The following is an 18350-nucleotide window of genomic DNA, read 5'->3' as shown; positions in this document are numbered from 1 at the left end:
GGAAAGGCTCGGGAGAGCGGGCTGGGAGTGCCCGGGCCTCTCCTCAGAGAGCGCCGCGGCTGCTCCCTTTCCCCCATCGAGGCGCAGCTTTTTCCAGGCCTTTACAGCCCTGTGAGGTTCAGGAGAAGATCTGTTGACTTAATTAGTGCTGAATCCTGCTTTTCGGGGGGCAAAAAGGTTAATTGCTGCTTCCTCCGCTGCCCAGTGGGGTCGGTGTGAGGGAGCAAGGCGTGTCGCTTTCTAACAGCAGCTTCAGTAATAATCCTGGGTGGGCTTTTTCTCTCCGTGCAGGGCAGCGCCGTTCTCCGCGACGGTAGCAGGGAAGAGCAGCTCACCATGCCGACGGTGGTGGTGATGGACGTGTCGCTCTCCATGACCCGGCCGGTGTCGGTGGAGGGCTCCGAGGAGTACCAGCGCAAACACCTGGCTGTCCACGGCCTCACCATGCTGTTCGAGCACATGGCGACCAACTACAAGTTGGAGTTCACAGCTTTGGTGGTGTTTTCGTCGCTCTGGGAGCTCATGGTGCCCTTTACGAGAGATTACAACACGCTGCAGGTAGGATGTGTGAAACGCAAAATCCTAGAATCCTAGAATGGCACAGGCTGGAAGGGACCTTAGAGATCATCTAGTCCGACCTCCTTGTCATGGGCAGGGACGCCTCTCAACTATATCATGATACTCAAGGCTCCATCCAGCTTAGCCCTGAACACCTCCAGGGAGGGGGCAGCCACAACATCTCTGGGCAATTTATCCCAAAGTCTTGCTGCCCTCGTACTGAAGAATTTCTTCTTAAGGTCAACATTAACAAAAACTCAAACAAATGAAATGCCAAGCGTGTGTCCAAAACATGGCGAAGTTGATTTCCTATCATCCTGTGATTTCCTGTCATCCTGTGATTGATTTCCTGTCATCCTCTGCACAGCATCTTGAGTTGGGTGTTTTATCCTTATTTTAAGGTGAAATGACCGCATTCGAAACATTTTGCTACTTCTCAAATTGTAGCTTTGCCAGGTGCTCTGGGGTGTGGCTGGTTAAGTTAAAAGTAGGGATGAAGGAAAGGGCTGCCTGATGAAGCCCTCAAAGTGTTTCCATGATGTTTGTGTTTTCCTCTGTAATTGTTGATTTGCTCTTGATAAGTGATACAGCTGACAGGACTGTTTAGAAAGGGTTTGAGTCAAACTATTTTTTAGAGAGAAGGTGCTTGTAAGAATATGAAGCAGCTGAAGCAGGCTGAGAGAGAATAAGTGGCTGTAGGCCTGACAGGTGTGATGGGAAGTTGGGAGAAAATGGAAAGGGGAAAGTCCAAGCGAGCGGTTTTACAGGAGTGCAGTAAGGCACTGAAAGTCTGTGAATCCAGTAAAAATTGTACATATGTATCTGGTGATCATATATAATATGAAGACAAAATGACATGTTGTCACAGGACACCATGTTTCAGGTTTGTCCGTTGTGGGACATACAGATTTTAAAAGATACTGTCTATTATGTTTGCATCTTAGCAAATGAATGCTGGTGCATTCTTTTCGATTTATTTTCATCTCCCTATGAGTTCATGTGAGGAATTTCTGAAGGGCAAGAATCCAGCCAAGCTCCCCTAGCACATTAGTTTCACAGGTGCACCCTTCTTGTGATGCCGTGTTAAGAGTGAAGTTTTCATTTTAAGGAGGAGAGCTGATTTATGGTAATAGAAACAGGCTGCAGATGAGTTTTGGTTTCTGTTCATCTTTCTGCTAAAAAGTTTTTGTGAGACAAGCTCCTCATGGTCTGCTTTCTGAATCTCTAAAAAGTTCTAAGATACTCTGTTGCCTGGGAGGCTTTTCTAAGTTAAATGTTTCATGTTGGACGTTGCTTCAGATTTTTACTTTAGTGTTTCTTTGAGACAGGGAAAGGTTGTTTTTTCCTCCTAAAGAGCTGTGTTTATCGTATTATAATTCCTTCGAAGTCAGCTTTCGTTGTTGTTTTGTGATATCATTCATTATTTCATATATCTTTCTTTTTTAATTTAAACTTTGCAGGTCATATATAAAAAGATAGCACTTTGCACCGTGGAACAGTGCAGTTGGGTTACAATGCAAAGCAAACATACCCACTTACCGCAGAACCCTGAATAAATTTCTGTGTTGCCTGGTGGTGATATTGAACGGGCAGTGACAATGGTGTTTGTCTTTGCAGGAAGCCCTGAGTAACATGGATGATTATGACAAAACCTGTTTAGAGTCAGCGCTGCTGGGGGTTTGCAATTCAGGAATGGGGTGCAGCAATCCCTTGCCAGGTAAGACTGATTTCTCTGTTCTTAGGATCAAGTGTATACTGAGTGTCTGCTCTCTGTAAGTTGGGAATGGAAATGGAAGTGTAATTTGAAACTTTGAATACTCGCAGGCGTGCTGGTGCCACAGGAAGACAAAGAATTCATGTTTTGGATATATTTGGAATATAAACAGGACGTGGTCTTTATTAAAATACTCAGTAGCAAGAAAATGCACTGCTTCCTGTCCACTGTGTTACTGTAGAGGAGCAGTTTATAAAATCTGGCCCCAAGAGTACTGTTTTGCTGTCTCACTGTTTGATCTGGGTGCAATCTTCTGCCTCAGGAGCCTCAGTTGGTTTGGAAACAGTGTAGTCGCACAACCAGTAACCCTTCTTTTCCAGTACCTGATGGTTTCCAGGCCGTGTAACAGCTCCAGGTCTCAAGTAACAGTGTGGGACTGTTGCCAGTGTGTTTTGATCCGTCTCCTTGCCCTAATGAGTCGTTGGGCATGTGTCTGCTCACACACTCCACTGGCCCTTGCAGCTCTCAGCCTTCTGAATTTGCCTCTTACAGCAAAGTCTGCTTTTAGCACTCATTTTTCTGAGATGCTTACAAGCCTCTTGGCCTTTGGGTTAGGATTTAAGTTCCATAATTTTGCAGCCCAGTGAGCTGGCGAGATGTCTTAAGCAACATTGCTTAAGGAGGGAAAGGACAGAGGGTTGTTGGTTAAGCAAGGCTTCATAACCTGACAAGGATAAAAGGCACCTTGGAGAAGCAGACATTCAAAGCAAAGAACTAGAAAGGTGTAAAAACCAAGCATAGATTGGACCGCAACAATTTAGTCTCTCATTTGTGTCATGGCTCGTTTTACTGGAACTTCAAGTAGCACAGAATGTACTGTTCTCTCTTGTAATTGCAAAAAAATGTTACTGGTGAGCAGCAGTTCAGGTGGTAACTGAAGAGACTGCAAAAGAGGGAGCTCGAGGATGAAGAGCAAATACAAATCTGGATGTAGCAGATACACACTGAGTTTCAATTTGATTTTCCTCACCTCTCAGCCAAAACCAATGCCTACTGTTGCTGTGCAGTGTTACTGCTCTGGAAATGAGTCTCAGCGGAGTGTAAATAGTTGCATTATTCAGTGTAACCTATTAGTGCGGGTTTCTACAAGGTGTAACACTGGACGTGCAACTGAATGGAAAAATGCGTACTTTTGCTTTTATACTTCTGCTGCCTGTCGTGCAGCTGCATTTGTTTGCAAAGAGGGTAGTTAATACTACCTTTTGTATGGCTTCTGTGGCTTGTAGAGGGAATTGGGTCACCCTCCAGATTTTTCAGAAGAAGTGGGCTTTATCTTCCATCCGAAAATTAACCTGAAGTTCTTGAGTCCATCAGCAAGAGGCTGCTTTTTTGGCTGTACAGTCACCACTCTTCCAGCGTATGCTTAAAAATGGCTGCACTGCTGGCCACAGCATGGTCTGGTTCTGGCTATGAAATTTAAATTTCGCTGCAACTGCCTAATTACAACAAAATGTGTATCTTTACCATTGCACAGAGTTTAAAATTGCAATAGTTAAATCTTTCTCACATATGTACCTGTTCCTGGAAATTTTAGTTAGCTCAGTCAGTTGAGCATGGTCCTGATAACACCGAGGTCGCGGGTTCGATTCCCGTTCGGTCCCCATGTATTGCCTGATCTAGTCGAGAGGTGGTGTCCCTGCCCATGACAGGAAGGTTGGATTAAAATGATCTCTGAGGTCCCTTCCAGCCTCGGCCAGTCTGTGATTCTACGATTCTTTCCGCAGCCCAGCAGAGGAAGTCCCTCCATGAGCAGGGATTTTCAGTGGAGAAGTGATGCTGCTAGGGAGACCGCCGAGATGTGTTGCTGTCTTGTTGTTCTCTGCAGACAGGAGCCTGCCTTGTCTTGGAACTGCTCATCTCTCCTCTTTCATTCAAGGTTGTTCTTGTCACCGATGGCTGCCTGGGCATCGGCAGAGGCTCCCTCCGGCACTCGCTGGCCACTCACAACCAGCGAAGTGAAAGCAACCGGTTCCCGCTGCCTTTCCCCTTCCCATCCAAGCTGTATGTCATGTGCATGGCCAACCTTGAAGAGGTGATGTCTTTAATGTGTGACTTCTTCTTTATTGCGCTAGATAATTCCTGGTCTTGGAACTAAGGATCAGGCCAGCCCCAAAACATACTTCGAAGTTCTTATGCTTAGTTTTAAACTTGACTTGCTTAGTTAAAAACCTTAGTTGACTTGCTCAGTTTTAAACTTTAGTTGACTTGCCAGTTTTGCTTCGTTATTATAATCTTTATAAATCATATCCATTTCTCCCTGGGGAGTATCACACAGGTTTTATTTCTCTGTGTATATTATTACCTCTGCTGCATTAATTACATTGGATGGTTTGGGGGCTTAATCTACAATTAAATTTTTGGATAAATGACTTCTGCTGCAAAGTTTCCCAACTCTTCGAAATTTATGAGGAAATGGAAGCAAGCAAAATTCTAAAGTCTCCAAGCCATTGTTCAAACCAACTTCCCGTAGTTCCGAAGGAAAGGTGACAGTTTTCTTTCTCTTCTTCATAAAACTCAGTCCCAGCTTTAAAAATCTTCACAGTAGTTAAAATTCTGTTGAATAAAAAATCTTTCAGAAGGCTGTGTAGACTAAAATTCCTTAGATTAGGTTTTATTAATAGCATTGCTTTTTACTTGGCACCTATATTCTTCTGTCCATCACAGAAGGACTTTTTAACTTAGGCACGCAATAGATATTTCAGCTTCAAGGGCTCTATCAAGGGTGATCCTCTTGATTAAGCTGGTGGATTGAAGCGTTGTTTACATGTCAGAATAACTGGGAAAAAGTGTAAGACAAATCTTCTGTTACTGATAAGTTTAAGGTGCTTTCACAGGCATCTATTTTCCCTCCTAAAAATGACATTATTCTGAAAGAGCTGGAAGCTTTACAGTACCAGTAAAATGGGATTTTTGATTGCTTGAACCTGCTTTCAAAGCAGAACCTAACAGGATAAAGCAATATACAGGGAGATGGACTCGCTGATCCTTATGAGCCCCTTTCTACTCAAGATATTCTATGATTATTTGCTACTAAGCAGCTGCTCCAATGTAAGTGCAGCATAAGGAGTACATTTCCTGGGAGACTGAGAGTGTTGGTTTATTCAGAAAGGAGTGAGAGAACAGAAAATCATCGTAGTATCCATTCAGATGCTTTTTGGCTGTATCTTATCTGAAAGCACACTGAATAATAAAGAGTAAAAAGAAAATGAAAAAAATCATTTCACTGTATTTTTCACAGCTTCAGAGCACGGATTCCTTAGACTGCCTGGAGCGGCTCATAGATTTAAACAATGGGGAAGGGCAAATTTTCACCATCGATGGACCGCTTTGCCTGAAGAACGTCCAGTCGATGTTTGGGTTAGTAGACTTGTAGGTAACATGCCTCTGTGAAGGTTTCCAGTTAGCATCTCTACAGGCAAACAAATATAGTGAGAAATCTGATGATATGCGGTGTTCTAATGGAACCTTTTATTTTAGTTTATGATCTTGTTTAACTGTATTTTCATCTTGACCTTCCCTCATTAAGGTTAATATTTCTTTGAATCGTTGTGTAGCAGCTAGCTAGAAGATACTAATTTCCACAAATACCATTAGTTTGCCATCAATGTGACAATACGCTGCTTTGTTTCTTAATTTACCAATGCTAGAACTATTGAATTAACTGTAAAATTAAGTTTTGGGAGCTAAGTCAGTGTGCTTAGACAAACTGTTTGTATTTGGTATGTATTACGCTTTCCTTAATAATAACCGATGGTGTTCTAGGAAGCTGATAGACCTGGCGTACACACCGTTCCATGCTGTTCTCAAGTGTGGCCACTTAACATCTGATGTGCAAGTATTTCCCAGACCAGAACCTTTCGTTATAGACGAGGAAATAGACCCCGTTCCTAAAACAATTAATACAGGTAACAAATCTTTGATTGCTTTTTTACTTAAATCCATTTGATTCCTACTTTTTCACTACCACCTCTTATCCTGCATACTTACCATTTCATCTGCTTTCTCTCTGCAAGAATCAGTTGCTGACTGTGTCATTTTCTCATCTTGAAGTATCGCAGAATTCTGTATTTTCTTAACACCTAGACACTCCAGCCAAGGTTGAGGCTCGGTTGTGCTGCTTCTAGTCACTGCCTCAAAAAACTTAGGAAGTGGTCATGTTAAATGGACTCTGAATACATTTCAGCTGTTTCCAAATCTGACTTGAACCTCTTGTCTCCCCACAGATCTAGAAATTGTTGGGTTTGTAGACATAGCTGACATTTCTAGCCCTCCTGTCCTATCCAGACACTTGGTACTGCCCATTGCACTTAACAGAGGTGAGCAAGTTTTGTTTCTTTTAGCAAGATCTGCCTTAAGCTACCCTTGTGATGTCTGTGGTGGTTCAGACTAGGAGCTTGGGGTTTACACTTTATCAAAACGCCAGATGTCTCTGAAGACATGTCTGTGTGGTTATGTTAAAATTAGAACCTTGAACACAAGCTCTTTCTTTTTTTTGAATACTGTGTTCTTTAGAAATTTAATAAAGGGAACAGTGTCCTTATGGCGTTGTTATTAATAGAACATGCTAAACTTAAAGCAAAAATGGTTATGGGCTGTGAAAATTGTGATGCAGAATGGATAGTTAGTGCCAGCGTATAATTGGTTCTCAGAATGATTTGTTGTGAGAAATCTGATCTTAATCATAACCAGATCACTTAGTTGTACCTGGGCGTTAGTTGCTACGCATTTGGACCAAGTTTCCTTCAAAGCAGAGATTTTATTTGCAGTTTTTTAGTAACTCTGTTTTGTGAATGCAGTGGAATATTTATATAACTTTATAGTGCCCCTTTGCCCAAACAATTCGTTCAGCAGCTGTTTGCTCTACAAAAGTATTAATTAACTCTTGCATGGCAGAAAATACAGGGTGGTGTCGTGGAAATGGAACTACTGTGTTCGAATTTATTCTTATGTTGTCTCTTTGCTTTGATTCTTCCTCAGAAGGTGATGAGGTGGGACCCGGGATCACAGATGACACCGAAGATGAGAATTCAGCTAATCAGATTGCTGGGAAAATCCCCAACTTCTGCGTTTTATTACACGGCAGCCTGAAAGTGGAAGGCATGGTGGCTGTCGTCCAGTTGGGGTACGGAGCTGGATGGCTGCCTGAAAAAGCTCTTACTTTGCTCATTTACACTTTATTTATAAATTATTGCTCTCTGTATTCTGTACAGAACTCTGCACTGCTAGACAAAGCTGTGGATTTGTAATTGTGGATACGTTTCTGCCAGTATAAATTGCAGATAGTGAGCCTCTACACAGTGGGATGGGGACACATTCTAGGCAAAGAAGGGGTGGAAGATTTTCAGCTTTTGAGATTTGCTCTTTTCACTAGACCAGAGTGGTATGGAATGCTCTATTCACAAGCTGATAGCAAGAAGAAATCAAACCTCATGATGTCACTCTTCGAACCTGGTCCTGAACCCCTTCCATGGCTGGGGAAGATGGCACAGCTTGGACCCATTTCAGGTACCGGTCATGCTCATTTGAATAACTCTTACATAGCAGCGTTGCATGAATGACTTTGTTAAATCTGTGGGGTTTTTTCTTTTTTTTTCTCCAAGATGCGAAAGAAAATCCTTACGGAGAGGATGACAATAAGAGTCCGTTCCCCTTGCAACCCAAGAACAAGCGCAGTTACGCACAGAATGTTACTGTATGGATTAAACCAAGTGGCCTCCAGGTAATGATACAGGTTTTGGACTTGATGCTTTGCTCTGATCGCAGAATCTCTTTTGCTGGAAGAGACCTTTAAGATCACTGTGTCCAACCATTAACCCAGCACTTCCAGGTCACCACTAAACCATGTCCCTAGGCAGGACATCACCAGCAAAGTGGAGTCTGTGTGTGTGTCTTGTCTATTTGATGTCATTGGTTTATTGCTTTTCTGTTGTTTTTATAAACACTGCCTCTTTACCATGTCATGGTTAAAATGCAATCAGAAATCCTGGCTTGTTTAATGAGTGCTGTGTCTCTAGTGCAGCATCTGGCTTAGTTTATTGGATTGGGTATAATTGCCGTTTATGTTTATGTGAGCTGCAGTCTTCTTGATGGTCAAGATAATTTATCAATAATAGTTGAAGATTTTTCCCTAGCAGTTGCCAAGATTATTTCTATTTTTTTTCTCTCTTTTTCTGCAGACAGATGTACAGAAGATCTTGAGAAATGCAAGGAAACTCCCTGAAAAAACTCAGACCTTCTATAAGGTGAGTAACTTCACAGGCCAGCCCAAGTTTGACCCCTAGTGATGGTGGTGCATTTGTCAGGGACACGTGCTCTCTGTGTCTGTGGTACGTTCTGGGTGGGCTCTGCAAAACCATATATGGTTCCGTAAAGAAGGAGCCATCCTCAGGTTTTTTTACAGACTACTTAAAGTGAGACAAGGGGATCGGGATTCCCTGCCACCACACTGTGTGGCAGGGTGACATAGACGGGGCACGTGTACAGGTGCCCCTCATGATCCCTGCTCCTCCTGTGGCAAATTTCTCTGCAGATTTTATTCTGTTGTCCGGACAGAAATAAACTGAGGCATTAGAGATGAATAGGAACACAGATGTCACTCTGAGTCTGAAAACATCTCCCACATTTTCTCTACAGCTGAAGCAGAGAAATACAAAATTTTGGGCACACTTGACCACATGGTAATAATCCATAATCTAGACTGTAGCTGGAGGTAATTGTTGCTCCTCTTGTAAGCTTAGTGATGAAGCAGTTTATTATTGTAGCCCCCAGAGACTTCAGGAATGAGCCCCCAGACTCAAGAAGCACTTTTCAATTTATAGTGAAGAAAAGTCTAGAGAGATTTTGTGGGACGCTGTGGTGCAAGGCAGCAGTGAGTGAAGCCTTCACCGGAGCCCACCCCCAGCTGAGGCACAGACACAACAGGCAGGTACAATAGCTGAGTGCACAGAAGGAAAAAGGGAGAAATGGAGATTTATAGGAAAGGATCAAGGGAAAAACAACTGTTGAGCTTGTGCCACTATCATTTTCAGCCCCGAAGCATTCTTTATCTCACGAGCAGCTGGGCAGTTGCCAGCAGCTGTACTCACCACTCAGGTTATTTCCCTCTAAGCTTGCCTTTAAAAAAAAAAGTAAGAAAACCATGTTTTATTTAAGGGCTTACAGTAGCTTTAAAAAGGTTTTTTTTCGTTTGCAGGAACTCAATCGTTTACGAAAAGCAGCTCTGGCCTTTGGCTTTTTGGACCTCCTGAAAGGCGTGGCGGACATGCTGGAGCGGGAGTGCACCCTCCTGCCTGACACAGCTCATCCCGACGCAGCGTTCCAGCTCACCCACGCTGCTCAGCAGCTCAAAGTGGCAAGTACTGGAGCATCAGAATATGCTGCCTATGACCATAACATTGCTCCACTGCAGACAGACTTTTCCAGTAGCAGCACTGAAAGAATGTGAAGTCTCTGTTTTGGGAACGTTTATAAAGGTTAGGACTCAAGTGGTTCAAATTTTCTTCTGCTGTTTACTTTCTAAGGTGTTTACTTACTGTTTGGAGGAACTTCTCAAAACAGGGTCCCTTACCTGCCTCAGTGCTCTCTAAATAAATGTAGCTAGTTGGTGGTGGCTTTAGTCACACGTCGAAACTGTGGGAAGTGTCTGAAAGTCAGTTCCTGTGCTGGACAATGGGTGGAAGCTACTCAGTACATGTGAGGAGAGAGAGAAAATGCCATCGTAGGCAACAGACGGCCTCTTGGTTTCCCCAAAATGCAGTTACTACATAACTGAACTCACTGGTGAAAGTATCCTAAAAGGCAGCTACTCTATGCAGCAAGTTGGTTAGTCCAAAGAACACGTGTGAGAATCACTGTGTGAGATCAGATACACGGTGAATTTCAGGGCGTCGTCACTCATTTATGCCCAGTTTGAAACCAGTCTGCACTGCCCTGATGAGAGTTACCACTTGCATTGCAGTGCCTATGCTCATGAAAGTAACTTGATCTTGTGAGACAAGTTTTTTTTTTATTTGTGTAATATTAATAAAGAGTAATTCTTCATGAGAATTTAAGTTGGATTTATTCCATTTTCATAGCAGCTAGGCAGTGTGGCCTAAAACATTGACCTGAAGGCTCCCAGCTGTTTATCACAAGAGGCAGATAGTAAATTATCCACCTTCTCGCATTCAGGGAAAGTTCAAACAACTGGACTAAAGCAAAATTTGGTTGTAAATCTTTATTAAATAGAAACACATTCTTTTCGAAGGACTAAAATTCAGTAGTGTAAGATCCAGAACAGCTTTGCACTAGGTACCACAATTTCACCGAGAAGTACAATATATGAATACATATGGATTTCATAACAGAAGTTTAAATGCCCAGTGGAGAAATTAAAGTATGAAAGTCATCCTTGCTGTTCCATTGCTCAGCTAATTCAATCCTTTCACATACTTCAAACGTAGGTACAGTGTACCCTGCGTGAAATATTAAGCGTGTAAATAAGGCTTAACTCTCCTGAGTAAAGTAAGCTGTGCTCTCCTTTGAGTGGGAGTCTCAAGTATCCCTAGAGAAGTTGCATCGTACTTCTTGTTGACAGAACACAGTTTGTGAAATACAGCGTGGAGCTTGTAACAGGTCTTTGTTAAAATTTCCTTATCACACTATTTCCTTTACAGTAACGGTCACTGGGTCCACAGCACAAACAGTAGGTTGTTCGTTACCTTTAATATAGAAAGAGGGATTCATATTGTTTTACAGCAGAAAAAGATAAGTAACAGCACGGCACCAAGCTAATCTCAGCTTGAGTGCCAGTTCTGGATTGCTGGCATTGCTTGGCATTGCCCCAGGGGCAGCGGCAGTTGTTGTGAAGAAACCTGTTCCCAACCACAGCATGGTTTAAAGCAAATTTCTCTGTTTTCTAAACTGGATTAAGAAGGGCAGAGGGATCTGGAATTAGCTACAGGAGGCCTAGATGTGAAGAAGGGCATGTTGAAATTAAGTCAGCTCAAAGGTTTCCAGGTGAAAGAGTAGATGACCTGGAACATGGTGCGAGCTTCATTGTATTTTGTTATGTTTTTGTTGTTTAAAGCAAGCACAGAGAAAAGGATTCCTTCAAACCCTCTGTGGGCTCTCCCTTACTTAGATTTGATAGATGCTATCTAAATAATACACGGTTTATCGACCCACTACTCCATCGTGCTAGGGTCCAGCCAACAAAGCACATACACCAGCTTCCCAGCAGCTGCCCCGAAGTAGAGAAGCAACCTTCCCTGCCTTTCCGAAGGTTACAAATACAGGAGCAAACAGGAACGCCTCCTGTGGCAGTTCCACGTTTTCCCTGTGCACGAGTGGGCTGCCATTCTGCTGCGGTTTGTTCACATGCAAGGGGAAAGCTGAAAGCCGGCTCTTTTTTTTTCCTCCCTTTTTTTGTTTCAGTGCTTACATTATCAATCAGGGAAGGTGTTTCTGACCATGTCATAGGGTAGCAGCTCCTTTTCCCTAATAACAGTGTAAGGCTGCATTGCTACAGGGATGCTGGGATCCACACAGCACTTCTGTTAAGACTAAACTAGAAACAGACTGAGTCGGTTGCATTTAAATTGGCATTATTAGGGGCCGGTTAGCTCAGTCAGTTGAGCGTGGCGCTAACAACGCCAAGGTCGTGGGTTTGATTCCTGTTCAGTCCCCATGTGTTGCCTGATCTAGTCGAGAGGTGGCGTCTCTGGCTACAGGGAGGCTGGATTAAAATGATCTCTAAGGTCCCTTCCAGCTTAGGCCATTCTGTGATTCTCTACTTCCAGTTTTAATGCTGCAGCATCAGTATGCTGTGGAAGAAAGAGTTGGAGGGGATAGATGCTGAGCAAAATTTACCCAAACGGTTAATTAACACCCCAGCACTGTTGGCAGCGGTCTCAGGCTGTGCTCCTCCTGCCATCAAGATGCACCCTCGGGACAGCACGGGCCAGCTGACAGCATATCCTGACAGCAGAAGCCCTATCTGCATGCAATATCGAAAGACCAAATATCCAATTAAAAGAGAAACACTGTTTCTATTTAGTTCTGCTCCACTGCTTATAAGCATATTATATGCAGATAACAGGATTTCTTTCTAAGGTGGTAGTTGCCAGGATACAAGTTTCGACGTTACTGCGCAATGGTAAATGCCATGCAGATGTGATTGGAAAGGTATGAAACACAGCGTATGGGAATGTTACCTGAAGTCACTATGAAATCATGAAATCTAGCGCGATCATTTAATTTTACAAAATTCTTTACATTACAGTGGGTAAAACCGTAAGAATTACAGGCTTATCTTGTCATTGAGATAAGTTAGGTAAGAAAGCATTGCAGTCCTCCTTCACTTCATCTTTCTCTTCTTTGGTCCGAGGTGCTGCTTCCTTTGCTTGTAGAGATGACGGAAGTTTAAGAATACCCCTGAAAAAGAACCAAGTGTTTAGGTAGGACATTATTGCATCTTTTTGACGCTACATGGCTGTAGCACATTAAAACAAACAAAAACCAAACTAAATCACCAAGAAAACCTGAGCAAACAAACCACCACACAAAAAGCACAATGGTTTAAGGGTGCGTATAGCGCTGAAAGATAACGCAAGATTTTTTTTTCTTGCTGGGTGGGGCAGGAGTTGGTACGGAGCTGCTCAGAAGGTGGGTTTGTCGTTTGTAAAACGTTGCAACGTGGGCTGTGCAGAGCTGGGGAAGGATCAAACAGGTATGTCAGAGGGAAGCTCAATTAAAGATTGTCTTTAAGCAATGTCTGTGAAAGGGAGAAACCTAGTGAAAGGTCAGTTTAAAATTCTAGGTTAGATACTGCTGAGCTGGGGACACCCAGATATACCAGCTGTTCACACTATGAAGTTAACTTATGCTTAAAAATGTAACACCAAGGAAAAAAACAGTTATCTTCTTTAAATATACCACAGTTTAAAGAGACTTCTACATTTTTTCCCAGCAAAATATGACTACATGTTACATTAATGATAAGAAGGCAGCTTAGTTAACATTGCTCAAATACCATGTAAAAGGTGAAACTAAATAGATACTAAGGTTATAAATACATGTAAAGGTTATTCTTTTAATCACAGTGATCAGCAGATGATGCTGCCAACTTGTTAGCAAGGTCTCCTTCTTTGGGGGCAAACCAGTGCTAATTGTAGGTGTGTTCCCCTCCACCCCTGCCAAATTTAGAGAAAAAAGCAACAAGAACAATGCTCGGCCTCAAGCAGTTTTGTGTTGCCATGATCCCCAAGATGCAGAAATTAAATTTTCTTTGAAAAACATACACTTGTTCAGAGGAAACTGGCCTTTTTATTTCAAGAAAGAAATACAATTAAATATCTTACCTAAAACCAAGACTATAAGGTATATTTGAAGCAAAAATGAGAACTGGATTGTGACGTTCAGTGGGTTTGGCAATCCGAGACTAAATTTCCCTGTTTCACTGAAGATTGGAATGGACTGAATGATACAGACAGCTGAAAGCAGAAGGCCACCATCGTTATCAAACACAGATAAAATACAAAAATTGCCCAGCCCACACCAACTTTTCCAGAACATTCCCTCCTTATTCACTAGTTCTCATTCATTATACTGATTTTAAAGCTGGTTTTTTTTAACAGAAAGCAGCTAGCTGAGGCAGTAGAACAATTCAGCTATGAAAAAGCCTAAGCACAGTGAACTTGCCTGGTGAGAACTGTTCTCACCCGCAGCTGTAGCCTGCGGGGCCCCTGCCAGCAGGATTTACCACACAGAAATACCCGTGGCAACCGAACGGGCACAGTCATCCCCGGGCTTGGAACTGGGCAATGCCTGAGCTTACTCCTGGCTCGTAGAAACAGGCAAGAACAAGCTGTGGCACTTTCAGAGCAAGGATGGGCCCCTGCCTGTCCTGTGCAATGATTTACGAGATGATGTGAAGATGTGTGAGCTGGTGTGAACCCGAGCTAAGCTGCCCGAGTCGGGTCTAGCAGACAAAAGCAAATACACTCCCTTTGGATCAGCAGGGAGGAGTAAGTGTGGTCTTCTCCTGCCACTCACATGGACTGCGGCATGCTCCCGATCCATTGGCTCATTTAACCTTTTCTGGCCTTTCCTCTCCAGTACCCAAAAGACTGCTTTTCACATCAAGTTGAAAAAAATACTTGATTTGGTAAGAAAGACAAAACTGGTTACATTTGGTTCAGCTCAAAGCAAACGTCTATTTATATCCTGTTCTATTATTTTTAAATCTGGCAGCCAAAAAACCAAGTTCTTTGCCCAGCCTTGAATTCATTATTTCTTAAACTGTCTTTTTTTTGGACATACCTTCTGCCAAGCCTCCTAAGGGGTAGAGGGGGATCCAGGCAGTGTAACGGAGCCATGTTAGTGGTTTCCATTCGATACCGATGCATGAAAGCATATAATATGGATACCTAAAACCAATTCAGTGTGAGAAGAAACAGACACTGTTTGAAATGGAAGGTGCTGCAAGAGTTAGTCTTGCATCTCTGTGCCATATAGGCAACATAATTCCCTAATGACACAAGAATATTAAAGAAAAATCCTTCTGTGGATCACGATGGGCACCCCCTTATTTGTCAGTTTACAGAATTAATGCTATTAGCCTGACCACACGGATGACCTGTCTGGCTTGCCTAATAAACCTTTCCAAATACTTCTTTTGAAAGAGAAACAGAGCAGAGTAAAAGAAATGGAGCGTTTCCACTTAACAACGGAATTTCAAAGCAACAGAATCCTCAAGGAAAAGAAGCAACAGCTTTCCTTAAGTTCGGAGCGGTACTATTTTCATACTCCAGCTCTGTCCCAGCTTTTGGCAGATGGAGCAACCTCAGAAGGCTGTGACAGACTGTGACTAACGGAGATTTTACTCTCTGGGGCCAATGCGCTAGTGCCACTCTTCCAAACAGTACAAAGATCAGAATTTTCTGTAGGGTTCTTGGGAACAATCACATTGTTCTAGACATACCTGCTAGAAGAAAAAAAAAAAAACAAACCCACAAACCTGAACAGCTCAATGATACTCCAGAAATAAAATATGAAGAAGACCACAGCTTTGCTCTGCATTTCCTCCAAGCTTCCGAGGACAACAAACAAAATAAAGTTTCTTCCAAATAGCTGTTTAAGAAAAGCAAATTAAGGAGCTGTCAGCCTCTTCATCAGAAGAATGAGCAAATCCTTGCTGCCAAAACCACGTAGGATATCTACTCTTCACACCCAAAATGTATGCTGAATACACAACCAGCTCTACAGGCGAGCTGTGACCTGCTTCTTCTGAGCACACGTTCTGCTCCGTATTTAGGTGCAGTCCAAAGGACCTAGTCTTCAATCATCCAGCCTCATTTTCATGCCCAACAACCGCAACCGCTGGAACCAAATGAAAGTCACATACTTCCATCAGCTGCTTCTTGCTTGTGTTGTCCTGAACCATCTTACCCAGGGGATGGAAGAAGACAGCCTGCCACAGCTAAGACCGGTAAGCACAGATTCCTCCCTCTTGAATAATTTATTTTCTAGTCCAGTGCCAGTGAGGTTGCATCACTTATTTTAGGAGAGTCTCAACGCTTGTATAAAATAGAGATTTACTTTAAACATGAGATTTACTTTAAGCATGATGGGAGGAGCAAGAAGAATCTTAAAATATTACCTGCATTACAGCAGGTATCAGCGGTGATCTGACTAGTCCTATTAGTGAATTCATGATCTCCATTAATGCCAGGGTCTGACAGAAATACATCATGTCAGCAATAGTGTGAAATGTGTCATAGAAGGAATCTGTAAGACACAGGAAACCATTTTAGAGAACAAACGAATTTCCATGTTCAGGAAGCTGGCACAGCAGCAGAGCTTTGTGATAACAGGATTCTAATTGTGTTAAAAAAAAAATATTATGCATAATTATGTAACTTCTTTACAGGCCTTATCTTGAAGTCACAGCAGTTAGGCCAGAAACGCCGCTCAAGCGCTCCATTTCACACACACAAGGTTCAAGAGCTATTTCAGTAACTACTTCACAAAAAAAGCAACAGCGCCGTACCTTGATAGAATGAATCATTATTGCTTCAAAAAACAAAATAATCTGCCCGGCTCACTTTCAAAACTACTAACGCTGCAGTGAGCGAGACGTTTTGCTCGAACTGGTTTCTTTAGAAGTAATCCTGGCAGAGTACAAATATCATTCATCAGAATACACAGCTGTGATTTACACGAGGACTGTATTTTCCTATCCTTGACACTATGATCGCTTTTGAGAGGCTCTTGTTGTGCACTTTGGTGATGTGTTCACAGTTTTCCTAGATACATCTTCCTTTAGATTTCACTATTTAGGAAGCATTAAAAACAACACTAAAACAACAACCCAACATAAAACAAAGCCCCCAATGGAAATAAAATAGTGCTTATTACTTGCCTTTTCCCAAGATGAAGAGTCGTACTGTCATGTTCACAAAAATCCAAGAGAATCCCAGAAACTGCACAAGATTATACATGATTAAGTATCCCTTCTTCAGGTGTTTGAAAGCTAAAATCGATAATAAACACATCAGATGAGCAGAGTACAACGGCTGTACTCTTTGCAGCTGTGAACTAGGCTTTCTATGAGAATAAAGCTTACGAGAAAAAGGGATGTTGTAAATGCGATGAAAAGGCTGCTGTGGGTTCTGCCTGCTTTTACCGCCATCTGCTAGAACTCAGTCCTTGCTAGTCAGAAGTTTTAAATTCCTTGGAAACTGCAGTCCATTTTTATTACACTTCTAAATAGTTCATTGTCTTGGTTTGAGAGCATGAGGATAAAAGTTTGCTGGGGCTGCCTGGACACTCATCCCCCTCCAAGATGCACCCAACAAGTCAAAATTGCTCCCAAAGAGTTGAGGTTTGCAAGAGGAGCTTCCTAAACCCCACCTTACCACACTAAAAAGGTTTGGTTACTTACGGTCTTTCGGGACTCTGGATTCTATTTTCATTTTGTTAATCTTTTCTTCTTCCTTAAGATGAAGGATAAGGTTTTAAAGACTGTTACTGTAATTAGCAAGTGATTTGTTAACTACACTACTGCAAAGCTAGTGGGTTTAAAACTGACCTGCATAAACCAGCACATTCGTCATCCAGAAGTTATGGTGGAGAAAAAGCTAGAGGGTGTTAACTATTTATCCTGCCTCCACTAAGTATTTTATTCTAGCAATTAGATGCTTTTGCTGACAAAGCCTGCCGTTTTCTGTTAATTCTCAGTTATTATTGTTTCATAGAGCTGTTCCTTAAAACATGACCCACCAGTGACCTGAAGGGAACTGAGAACATCCAGCCCAGGCTCTCTGCCTGCCCTTCACCACTGCTCTCTGGTTCCTGGCATTGCAGCAGCCCTTTCTTCTCTGCGCTAAGCTCAGTGGCTGTGGAGGGGAACAGGGCAGCGTTTGTTGTAAAACCGATTTGCAGAAATGTTCAAATCTTTTCCAAGATGGTCTTTCACCTCCCTGCTGCAATAAGCCCCTCGAGCTTACCACATGGTGGGAATGCGCCATCAGTACCAGCCCAGTGGCTCAGGAAAGAGCCTTAGAAACCTCCGACTTCCAAACAATGCCCAGGACCAGCATCTCTGGGCTCTGCAGGGCACATTGATATGATCCTCAGATGGAGGGACAAAGGGCTGCAAAGGTGTTGGGCACGGGGTGCAAGCCTCTGGCTGCAGTCTCTGCCCAGCGCTGAGCCAGCACGGAGCCACTGGTTCAGAGGAGCCACTGGTTCAGATTCGTGCTCCTGCTCTTTCTAGCCAGAAGCGTGCCCCTTTCTGAATTCCTGCTCACGATCTGAACAGTTTAACCCATTCTGCATGGGATCCGTGTGAAACAATCAGCGTGCCAAACAACTCCAGGTAAACGAAGAACACAAGCTGATGGCCGAGGGAACAGCTACCCTTGCACTGGAGCTGGCAGCACAAACCACACATGCCCACAGGACTGACCTTCTCCTTCAGTTCCATTTCAGCATCTGATTCATCTAACCAGCGGTCGAAGTCAGGAGCTAGGAAGAG

The 18350-nt window shown here is 42.9% G+C and overlaps 2 protein-coding genes across 2 annotated transcripts in view; one reads left to right on the top strand and one right to left on the bottom strand.

Annotated features, from left to right (window-relative positions):
* Positions 1–304: 304 nt before the first annotated feature.
* On the top strand, positions 305–10370 carry VWA9 (von Willebrand factor A domain containing 9). The gene is given in 12 exon segments (XM_009865658.1): positions 305–558; positions 2176–2243; positions 2245–2275; positions 4209–4364; positions 5571–5689; positions 6095–6237; positions 6556–6648; positions 7310–7454; positions 7704–7837; positions 7933–8051; positions 8509–8574; positions 9525–10370. Coding segments are annotated over 12 exon segments (1548 nt in total). The 5' UTR covers positions 305–336; the 3' UTR covers positions 9777–10370.
* Positions 10371–12179: 1809 nt separating this feature from the next.
* The window catches only part of PTPLAD1 (protein tyrosine phosphatase-like A domain containing 1), an 8699-nt gene continuing 2528 nt past the window's right edge, over positions 12180–18350 (bottom strand). The window contains exons 3-10 of the mRNA XM_009865659.1: positions 18282–18350; positions 17256–17307; positions 16734–16844; positions 15972–16099; positions 15330–15442; positions 14633–14739; positions 13672–13803; positions 12180–12745 (exon numbers count right to left, since the gene is read on the bottom strand). The exon at positions 18282–18350 is cut by the window's right edge and continues 78 nt beyond it. Coding sequence (XP_009863961.1) covers positions 12669–12745; positions 13672–13803; positions 14633–14739; positions 15330–15442; positions 15972–16099; positions 16734–16844; positions 17256–17307; positions 18282–18350 — 789 coding nt within the window. The 3' untranslated portion in view covers positions 12180–12668. The remainder of the gene's footprint in view (positions 12746–13671; positions 13804–14632; positions 14740–15329; positions 15443–15971; positions 16100–16733; positions 16845–17255; positions 17308–18281) is intronic.

This window comes from Apaloderma vittatum, unplaced genomic scaffold (assembly GCF_000703405.1).
Source record: "Apaloderma vittatum isolate BGI_N311 unplaced genomic scaffold, ASM70340v1 scaffold43712, whole genome shotgun sequence".
Lineage (NCBI taxonomy): Eukaryota > Metazoa > Chordata > Aves > Trogoniformes > Trogonidae > Apaloderma > Apaloderma vittatum.
This window is presented reverse-complemented; position numbering and strand designations above follow the sequence as displayed.